This window comes from Brassica rapa, chromosome A08, assembly GCF_000309985.2.
Source record: "Brassica rapa cultivar Chiifu-401-42 chromosome A08, CAAS_Brap_v3.01, whole genome shotgun sequence".
Taxonomy (NCBI): Eukaryota; Viridiplantae; Streptophyta; class Magnoliopsida; order Brassicales; family Brassicaceae; genus Brassica; species Brassica rapa.
The window spans coordinates 17,586,747-17,597,898 of record NC_024802.2 but is presented as its reverse complement, the minus strand read 5'-3'; the positions used below and the strand labels follow the sequence as shown (position 1 = coordinate 17,597,898).

Sequence of the window (11,152 nt, the reverse complement as noted above, 5' to 3'; positions counted from 1 at the left end):
CACAAATAGATGATCAAAAAGGTCTTGTCGACATTAACATAAATGTCTTGTCTAGAATTCGATAGCTAAGAAATCAAGATATATAACCAATTCAAATGCGTAAATGTGATGAATAAGATGTACATTATTACGGATTTGACAAATACATTAAAACCTTATCTTATTTTCATACATGCGACACTAATAAACTTTTTGTGAATGTAAAAGTTCTTGAAAAGGATAGAAATAAACTGTAGATCTACTAAAACAAATCTTTTAACCAATTGTTTGATCATATCTGTTCTCATTTCCTTATTCACACAAACTACACCACCCCATGAATCTAATCATCTCTTAATCATTTAAACACATTGTTAAATAAAAGGTTTGAACAGTGGTGAATAAAGACAAAAAATAAAATAAGTGTATACTATTAATACCTAACCCCATCTTCAAACCACGTAATAAATTTGTTATATCATAAAGAAAGGGTGTGATCATATGTAACCATCACCTTATAGACAAATAATTATCGATAAACTAACAATCAATCAGGGTCCATCTCTTGAATGATAAGGATATAAAGTATTATTATTGTTTTAAATAACAACTAGTAGAGATTAAATTGACATATGCTCGCACGTCCTCTTTCATACACAACTCCTCTTCGTCTCCACCTTCTCTCCATTTTCTATTCTCTTATCTCTCTCTACTTCTACTCCTCGTCTCCCTTCAGCAACTCAGATCTCTTCCAAAAAGCGATCTAGATCGACGAAATACCTGATTCTTGGTCGATATCATTGATCGACACTTCTTTTCTAGCTCAATCTTTGTAAATATACAACTATATAGTCTTTAGAAAATATAAACATGAAGCGAGGTCTAGATATGGCAAGAAGCTACAATGATCACGAAAGCAGTCAAGAAACCGGACCCGAATCACCAAACTCTCCAACCTTCAACGCAGTCATCTCTTCTCATTCACCTAAGCGAAGGTACATAGAAATAATACACATCTTTGATTCAAATTATAAAATAATATCATAAAACACTACTTAGTATTAACAAAATTATATTCGTATAAAAAATATAAATATTCGTATATTGATGTACTTGTTAATACATAACAGTAGGAGATCCATGGAGAAGAGAGTAGTGAACGTACCGATGAAAGAAATAGAAGGATCTCGGCACAAAGGCGACACAACTCCACCGTCAGATTCATGGGCCTGGCGTAAGTACGGCCAAAAGCCCATTAAGGGATCTCCTTACCCTAGAGGTTATTACCGTTGTAGTAGCACAAAAGGTTGTCCGGCAAGGAAGCAAGTCGAGAGAAGCAGAGACGATCCAACTATGATTATCATCACTTACACCTCTGAGCATAACCATCCTTGGCCTCTCGCTTCTTCTTCTAGACACGGACCCAAACCAAAACCCGAGCCCAAACCCGAACCCGAACTAGAAGTACCCGAGGAGGTAGAGCTGGAAGAGGATGGTAATAGTAAGCTTATGGTTATGGGGAGGGAGATCGAAACGACGCCGTCTTGCATCGTCGACGAGTTTGCTTGGTTTAGTGAGATGGAGACTACTTCTTCCACGATTCTTGAGAGTCCCATTTTCTCATCGGAGAAAAAGACGGCTGTCTCGGCGGCGGCGGATGACGTGGGGGTGTTTTTCCCGATGGGTGAGGAGGATGAGTCTTTGTTCGCCGATCTTGGAGAGTTACCGGAGTGTTCGGTGGTGTTCCGTCACCGGAGTAGCGTAGTTGGGTCACAGGTTGAGATCTTTTGACACGTGGTGGTATTTTTATTGTCGCTCACATGGGAAGCGTTGTACGCACGGCGCTACTCCGGTGATCTCCTCTCTAAACTTATTATTAAAAACAAAAACAAAAAAGAGGTATGATTCGATTATGTATTTTCCTTCTTTTTTTTTCTTTGCCACTATACTCTTTGAGAATTCTTCTTTTCCTCTATTTAATTTTCTGGATTTAGATTTAATTTACGTGGGTTGAATTACAATGTAGTTGGCTGAATAAAAATGGTTGTCATTTTTATGTGTATGTAATTTTTATTTTATATTTTCTTTACCAAAAAAAATAATATTTTACACTGGTCAAGACTCAAGAGTATAACGTTGAGAAATGAAAGCTCATGTGTCATGTCATGGGGAATTATATTTTGCATGGTTCTGATAAGGAATTTACAAGAAATGGAGTTAATACGATTGTTTCCGAATCGGTATAGAGATGTAAATTTGAGAGGTTGAAGATTTCTTAAAGAAACCAATCAAAAGGAATGATCTAAAGATTACTTAAAACTATAAAAAGCATCGACACTTTACACTTTGTTGGATCCTGAATATCACTTGACGACAAAAAATGGTGATTAATTTGATATCCAGAAACCTCATGCATAGAAGATTAAACAAATATTATTTGTGGAAAACTATCTCGAGAAACAATAACTTAAGGATTGGTGGTACATGATTTTCATAAACTTTACTCGATGAATAATAGCACAACTAAACAAAGGAATTAATTAGTTGTGATTTGAGTCACGTTACTAGGCCTGCCAAACTCTCTGTAATTAATATTATTAAAAGTTTGCGTACATTTATATGTTCAAATTAACTGGAGTTCTGACTTTTAGAGTTTTTTATTATACAAATTGGCGGCAGTCCAACCCCTCTACATAAGTTTGTTTGTATATTTAAGCGGTAGCAAGATAAAGTTGTATGGTGTGCAGTGTGCTCCTTTTAATATGTAGGAGTACAAAGCTAAAATAAGACAATTAGAAGAAAATATATGGTGATGATCCATACAAAAGAAAACTACATTTTGTAATAATTAAGTGTATATCTATAAATTTTGAACGATTGATACACTTTTTATATTATTTTTGGGCGTGAAATTATATCATTTGGAGAATAGATTGAGTGTTATATAACAGTTATATATGTGTTCTATCATCAATTCTATGTTTTGCAACTGAAATAGTATCTCCACAAATTAGGTTCTTACCTAATTATTTTCTCATAAATTAATATTTTAAGATTTCAAAATTTATATATTTGATTAATGGTTAATAATTGCATAATTTGATCTGAAATGGATGAGCTAGAAAAAAAAATCACCACTACGGGCGGACGGAGGGTTTACATATCGGTAATTCAACTCAGTCTGATTAAATTTTTTTAGTTTTTTTATTATGACATTACATTTATGAGAAATATTACATAGACAATCGACAACCGACAATACTATATGCCTTATGAAAATCTACGCCTAACTGCATCATCTTAATAAATTATTCTTCTCCGAAACTTAAAATCTGGATGTAGAAGCATTTAAACTTTAATCAATAGGCTACGGTGCTTCCACGAAAAAAATGAAAAAAAAAATGCCTCCGATTAGATTAAATTGTGTACTATATGAGTTCTTACTACTGCGGCCCATCAAATGAATTGGATTAAGAGTTTTCTGAGTTCTTACTGTTGTAGTCCATCAAAAGAATTGGACTAAAACCAAAAAAGAAGAAAGAAAAAGAATTGGACTAAAAGTTTTCTAAGTTCTTGCTATTGCAGTCCATCAAGTAAAGTTTTTCAGTTCTGCTTCGAATGTGGATGAAATCTAGATAAACCCATTGAAACTCTACTTTTAAAATGATAATATATAGCTGCAGCGGAGAACATCTATCTTATTACATCTTTTACGTAGTGTGGGCTTTGGTTTGGCTATATATTTGGTATTATACGTTAAGATGACTGTTTCAGTCTAAATCAGTGTTGGGAGTCTTGGGATCTTTTTTTTCATCTTCTCTTGTGTGTTGGGCCTGAAACTACCGTTAACTGAATCTTCTTGACTTTCAGATCAAGATCTTAGCAAAGTATTAAAACTAAATGATGTTTCTAATATTTATTTTACTACAAGCGCCGTCCAAAAATGTCATCATCGTTATTAAATGTAGATGTTTCGGCCCATACAGAGATTGAATTTGTTCAGTCTTTAATGAAAATGCACATGCACGTACCATTAGTCACTAGACTCACCACTATCAAATCCAATCGAGCAAACGACTCGATGAACAAATAAATGAATTCACTTTGTTTTAACTAACAGAATATGAAAAAATTGTCAACACATGTATGTTCAAGAAACTAGTGTTTTTATTTTCTCTTTCCTTTATTCATCGACCAACACTCGTCTTTAATAGTTCTCGAACAAAAAAAACACTCGTCTTTAAGCCAAAGAAAAAAAGAAAACCTACTTGGAGAGACACAAGAATACTTTGAGAAACAAACAAATACTTTATGTCTGAAGACAGATACCTTAGCCACTGACATCGATCATCAATTCACACCCCAATTTGCTCACCAAAAGCCCCCACTCTTGTTTTCTTCGTCCTCTAGTCTATCTCTTCTTCATAAGAAATGTTGGGTCTACTAAACAGTTATCTTCTTTCTAAAATGTGATGTGTCATTTTAGGTTTGTGTGGTTAATGAAATTCGAATTATTATGTAGCTGTCATATCTTTTCCTCACTATTTTGTAAACTTTTAGAATAATGTTATAAATTAATAAGTTTGTTATATGGACTTATAGTGTCATAGCAAGGGGAAAACACTTAGTACAAGTAAAGTCAGCAATTGCAACAGTGAGAGACCATTCCTTCCATGTTCTTGGTCGTTGATGAAAATTGTTTCACCAACCTTATTAACTACACATAGCTTGCGACCGAATTCCGCTACCTTATTTTCATTATTTGACTATATGTTTAATCTGGACTACTTTATATATAGTCTATAAGCTATGATATTAAAGCGTATAAATTATAATATCTGCGAAGCAATTTTTGTCGGCAGCCCATAACTTGTGTACTTCGCTCACTTTGTTAGTATGTATATCTTCCAACAGAGTGTGTGATAGGTTGTGCACATCGTGATCAAACACGTCCTCTCTCGAATTTTAAAATTCCAAGTCAAATATATACATCCTGACAAAGAGAAATATTCGTTTCCATATCAATTAATGACTTTGCCAAACATTTGAGACTTGTATTCAATTCCAAGATTTAACATGGAGTATGAAAATCATAAAAACGAGCATAATTGTCGCGCAAGCCAATTCGACTAACATATTATACCGTCTAATAAATCAATAAAGACAAATATTACCCAAAAAGTTCGAAATGTGGGGTTATGCTTCAGAAATGATACTCCCATATAGACAGCAGAAGGAAAAAGAAGATCATAAATAAAGTGGCATCACCTAGATAGATTTCTTGTCGCTGACCGTACTGAGTAAGGTTTAGTAGTCGAAAAATTCATCTTTAAAATTAAATATAGCATGAGTTCCAATCTTTTTACCATGATTTTAACTATGATTAGCCATTAATTGCATGCATATGCTTTAAATAACATAAGTATTCGACTCTTACATATAATTTGGGAATAATTTGGATTTTTTTTTCTGACAAAAAAACTAATTTCCTTTTAAGTAGTATCACTTCTTTCATTTTTAAAGTTTTTCATTAAATTACTACACAAATATCAAACATCAAAACTAGTTTTTGACCATTATATAATTCTCATTCAATCGTTTTGGTTTGTTGGTGTTTGTTTCTTTCATCATTATACTATTCTACTATATGTGAAATGAGTTTAGTGATTGTAATGTATGTCGTTGTACGCAAGTATACATCTCTTGTTTTTTTTTGAACCAAGTATACATCTCTTGTATGTGCTACTAGTTTAAAGCAAATTATGTGTGTGCATATATACATACAAAGAGATCAGATGTGTACATAAAGGGGAATAGTAGAGAGGGTGCATGGGACCGGACGTGTTCATGAAAACGCGGAATGCGCCAATGCTTCTCTGTTGATGGGCAATACCAGAACATGCCCATGTGACCCACCCACTCTTTTAGTCTTTTTAAGTTTAAATTAAATCAATCATCTTCACTTTTCTAAAGGACCTACCCCTCACGGTATTGGGCGTCACATATTCATTACTTGCTTCCACCGAAGAAAACATTAGTAGTTTGTATACAATGAAAGGTTGGATCAGCTAACTATATACTATCTTAAGTCATTTTGAAAACTGCAAAAACATCATATAGTAAGCCAAAAATAAATTATTTATTATTTAATTCCGGAGAATGCTTAAAAGTTTTTACGACTAACAAGCAAATTATTTCTAAATTTTTTTCGATTTCAAAGAAATTTTGACTATATAATATGCTTTAAATTTTGATCCTTAGTTTTCATTATAATTTTTATTTTACCATTAGTTTTTTGATAAATCTAATGAAAAACTTTTACATCTGTAAACTCCATTAGCAACTTAACCAACATGATCAAAGAAAAGTAGACTTGAAAACACTAAACAGAAGGACATAAAGAGATTGTCTGAGACTCACCCTAAAAGTGAAAACACACTAAGAACTTGCCTTTATGAAAACAGAAATGTCTCAGAGAAATTGCAATCTCCAAACCCGTAACCGGCTGACGCATAGAAAGATTCATGAAAATTACTACAAGAAGAATAGACTGAAGATACCGACAGTAAAAAAAAAGAAAAACAATAAAATTGAAGAGCGCATCTATACTGATGAAGAGTTCCTTCATGAATGTTGTTTGACGATCCCAAAATTGTTGGACAGTTTTTTTACGAAGCAATGATTCGTTGGAAATATTTTTCGATGTACCGATGAACTTTCTCATAGTATTTTTTGTCGGTATTTTGTCAGAATAACTTCTATTGGAATCCAACAGAATTCGTCTGTATTCTTTAGATGAATTCGTCTGTTTTCTGTAGTGATGAAATTATCGGTTTTGTTTTACTTAGCATTAGTTGAGGGGCTTACCAGTAAACATGCTTATACTAGGATTTTTTCTTTTCGACAGATAATTTTGTATATATATATATTACTATAACAGAAGAAAAATACAAAACAGCAACATGCATGTATATAATATTTTTGTTTGGTAAAAATTATTGTCTTATATGGATAAGGGTTATACGTGAAGGTCGAGCGGTGGAGGCCCATTTTGGAGTCTCACGTACTGGCCATGCTCTTGACTTTTTCCTGCCTCCACGCGTTTATGTTTAGCTCATTAATGTCGTGAATACGCTTTGCATTATTACAGCGATAAAACAGTGATATGAAACCAGATAACTTTATGTTACAAAAAAAAAAAAAAAAAACCAGAGAACTTTTTTAACGGATGAAACCAGATAATTAGATGACTTAATGCTCTTGATACAATAATCAAAGAGAACTAAACTTTTTGTAGAAGACATACGATAAAAGTATTTTGATGATTTTCCTACGATTTTGGAATTTATAACTTTTGACTTATGGTATAGATATATAACAACAAAATTATCTCTATCTATATACTATTATTATAAGCGATTTATTTTGGTCAAAAAAAAAACTTTAAATTTAGAAAATTGTTTCAAAAGCTGTTATATCAGTAAGAATATTTCCGGTTTTACCTGAAAAATATATGTGAATACAATATATTATAAACAAAAGTCTTAAAAAAATAGAAATAAATAAATAAATAAACAAAAGTCTCCAAATAAATATATCGAAAGCTAGTTTGTAACTTTTTGACAATTTTAACAAGTTATATATTATTGCATCAACATGGACACGTGATGAATAGTGTGATATATGTGTGAAAACAATATAAGATAAAAAAAGTTTTATAAAAATATCCAAACTTGTGAAAAAATCTCGACAAGTTTAACAATTATGTTGTTACATACCTGACCATGTGATAGATAAGATAACGTCTATCGGGGATTTTCAAATGGCTGAGAACCAGTAATTAAGTTTCTCATAATTAATGCCAGTCTAGTTTATCGATTTAAAGAGAAAAAATTGTAGTTTGAAAATGCAAATTTCCTATATATTAAAAAACATTTTAACTTAACAATTATACCAAAAAAAAACATTTTAACATTTTAACTATAACACATGTCAGTACTATAATACTTTTTAAAGTTTCTAAAGAAATATGTTGGTTCACTAAACATATATTATATAATTCTCCTTAAATTAACTATGAAATTAATTAACTATCTACAATTATTGTTTTTCTTTCTTTCATTAAATAAAAGGTACAAATTTACCAAAAATGAATAAAATATATATTTGACAGCTAATAATTTTAATAATAAAGATTTGACAATAATTTACATATCTTTATTATTTTAATGTTATATTATTAAAATAAATTAAACAATCATATTAGTCATATTAAATTAGATTTTTCGTATATGTTATATTTTGAATTTTTAAAAATGATTATAAATAACGAAAAATTGTTAAAAGTCTTACACTGAAAATTTTATGAACTATAATTTAAATTTTTTGTTATAATAAAATACAAATGATCACAAAACCATATGAATAAAAATTATATTTAATAGATATCAGATTAATATATATTTCATTTTACGCATGTACGCGGATAATCACCTAGTTAGTAGTTAAAATGGATTAATATCAGTTGACTACGAAAAGATTACTATATACATTCTGGATAGACTTAGACTCTAACCAAAACATGACTGGATCGCTCGAATCACTTTACACAGGGCGAGGCAGGTTGGTTCGGTCCTGTCGGTCAAATTCCATGATTAATTTTCATTAGGTTCACGTAACTAAGTAATTTATTTGCTAAGCACTCACTAATCAGACATTCTCCTGCAGCCATTTAAGTACTGATTAGATTTCATGTTTGTAATGGCTTTTATGTTTTACATCAGCTAATTTTTAAATTTTTAAAATGAAAATTTAAGTACTTAAGTCAGATGTTAATAGTTTCTTCGGAGCATCCGATAAAATTAGAATGATAAAGAAAAGATTAGCATGACCATTGCGCAAATATGACATACACAAATCAAAAATAGTCTAAATTTTTAACTTTTACACACAAAAAAAGTCAGGCGTTAATATGTGTTCATAAAACTGAAACTTTGAATTCAATAATTTCCAATTAGAGAACTAGAAAACTCCAAAAGTGTTGGGATAACAACATAAACCGGAAGGTGTGAAACTTGTGAGCCTAATATTTGGCAGAGTGACGACCGCCATTGAAAATGGTGGCCGGTGGCTTCTGAGTTTTGAAAACATCAACTTCATCACGCGTTACATCGCATCAAATACCATATCCCATGAGATTTAGTTAGCCTACGTAACTAATCAACTAAATTAGTCTAATAGTACTAAATTGATTAAATTATTCACTAAGTACATAAAGTGTAACTAAACTCAACTTGATTCATTAGATATTATTCTGATTACTGCATACTGGTTAAAACAGTCTTGGTACTCTCGTTAATGACTAACCCTTTCTTTTTCAAGTCAAATTTTCTTCTTAGCTTCTTTTCTTTTCTTTGAGTTATTTTTTTATTGGATCTTCGACTTTGGCCTCCTTGCAGATAAAAACCTTTCACATTTTGGAATAATAATTTTTTGGTAATATTTATCTTTGTACGAATGATAATTTCACTTTTCATCTTTCAGGCTGATGTCTAAATTTCCTCTTTGACTTTTGGCTACTTAATTCATTTTTCCATGTACAATTGGAAACTGCCAAGAACCTTCTTTCATAAGTTAGTACATGACTTTTAGAACGTTTGATTTTTATTTCTCATTTCATTTTCCCCTAATTACCATATAAATGAAATTTCATAGAGAACATGTTGTTTGAAAATTCTAACCAAGTCATGCCTATGCATGCATGCGGTAGTGTGTCACTTTAGACTTCTATTCAAAAGAAAGAAAAACAAGCCCAAAAGACAAATAGTGATGATTACACTAATTTATTTTTTTTTTTGATCAAAATGATTACACTAATTCATCACCTTTTATCAACATTCTAAAATAGGAACCCTCTCTTTCTCCATCTATTGACTATATATAGATACTACTTCATGTTTTCATAACAACCTTAAGCCTTCATATTTTTTTGAATTCATTTCTCTCCTTTTCTCTGTCTCTCTGAATCTAATAGATTATTTTCTCCACAAAGATCAAAGCTTTTCATGGCCGTTCGTATATTGACCATCTGGCTTTTCATAGTCTTCGCCATCACCGTCGTGGTCTCGCCGTTGCCAGTTTCTTCAAGAAAGCTGTTGGAGATGAAGAAACAAGAGAACTTGACCGTGAGAGAGGAAGAGAAGAATCACATGCCTCACGTGACCAAAACCACAACCCTAACTGCTCTGCCAAAGGGAAAAATCCAAAACTCGACGCCGAGCAAAAAGGGTTACGCCGTCATCTCCAACGTAAAGCACCGATCTCGACATCTCTCCACCGTTTACCGGCTTCTTCAGTCCGTTCCCAGTCCCGGCGTTGGCCATTGATAGTCTCCGTTAAGACTCCTACTTCATTTTTGCTTTAATTTTTTTTTTGGTCAAGTTAGTACATTCTTTAATATACCATGGTAGTATTACTACCCGTGTGCTTTACCCTTTGGTAGTCTAAGGAAACCACTGACCAGTAATATACGGTTATGGCACAAGTGTTCTGGGATTTGAAAAATAAGTTACTTAATTTATCAAAAAAAAAGTTGTTATAGTTTTTATATATCATTTGAACCTCGGTGTAAAAGAATAGCTACGTAAAAGCAAATCTCTAACAAACGATTAAATGAATAAAATAAATGACCATATACAAAATATAAATGTCAGACTACATTCAAATGTTATAGTGTTCTACGTTGCTACACTAAATTTCTACAGATGTGTGTTAACAAAGTAGAAATTGCCGGTTTAGTAAAAGTGTTACATCTTATGTTCTTGTTGTGATGGCGACAAAGAACTGGAAATCTATGATATTAACTCTAGCTCATGGAAAGGATTATTGATGTCACTTTGGACTGCGACGTATAATTGATTGAATGGGGCGTGTTTTTGAAGGAAATCATGCTTGGTAGTTGGTAGTATTACAACTCTTGGGCTGAAATACAAATTTGTGGTCGTCTTAAAACCAACCGCGACATTTGAAAGAACAGTGCTTGACATTTTTTGTTTATATTTTCTATACGTCATTAGTGCATTGTATTACACTATTACTAACAAATAATTTTCACACGAGTAGTAGAATCGCTGGGATCCCGTAGAATCGATTGTCCGGATGGGCAGGCCCGCAG

At 32.1% G+C, this 11,152-nt stretch overlaps 2 protein-coding genes and 1 non-coding gene across 3 annotated transcripts; all 3 read left to right on the top strand.

The window, feature by feature from the left end:
* The first annotated feature begins 849 nt into the window (after nt 1-849).
* On the top strand, nt 850-1,770 carry LOC103835284 (probable WRKY transcription factor 65). Its single transcript, NM_001319316.1, has 2 exons — nt 850-974; nt 1,110-1,770. Exons 1-2 carry the CDS (start codon nt 850-852, stop codon nt 1,768-1,770), a joined length of 786 nt encoding a protein of 261 aa, NP_001306245.1.
* Nucleotides 1,771-7,778: 6,008 nt separating this feature from the next.
* Nucleotides 7,779-10,672, top strand: LOC103835283 (precursor of CEP14). The gene has a single exon (XM_033277655.1). The coding sequence runs from the start codon at nt 10,044-10,046 to the stop codon at nt 10,362-10,364; it is 321 nt and encodes a 106-aa protein (XP_033133546.1). The 5' UTR covers nt 7,779-10,043; the 3' UTR covers nt 10,365-10,672.
* LOC117127618 lies at nt 8,817-8,917 on the top strand. Its single transcript, XR_004450638.1, has one exon. It is a non-coding gene; the product is annotated as a U6 spliceosomal RNA (small nuclear RNA).
* Nucleotides 10,673-11,152: the final 480 nt, after the last annotated feature.

Bases quoted from the DNA above. Each gene is read 5' to 3' on its own strand.
- LOC103835284 (NM_001319316.1), top strand. From the start codon at position 850: ATGAAGCGAGGTCTAGATATGGCAAGAAGCTACAATGATCACGAAAGC. The intron at 975-1,109 runs GTACATAGAAAT...AATACATAACAG, and splicing joins TCTCATTCACCTAAGCGAAG to TAGGAGATCCATGGAGAAGA.
- LOC103835283 (XM_033277655.1), top strand. From the start codon at position 10,044: ATGGCCGTTCGTATATTGACCATCTGGCTTTTCATAGTCTTCGCCATC.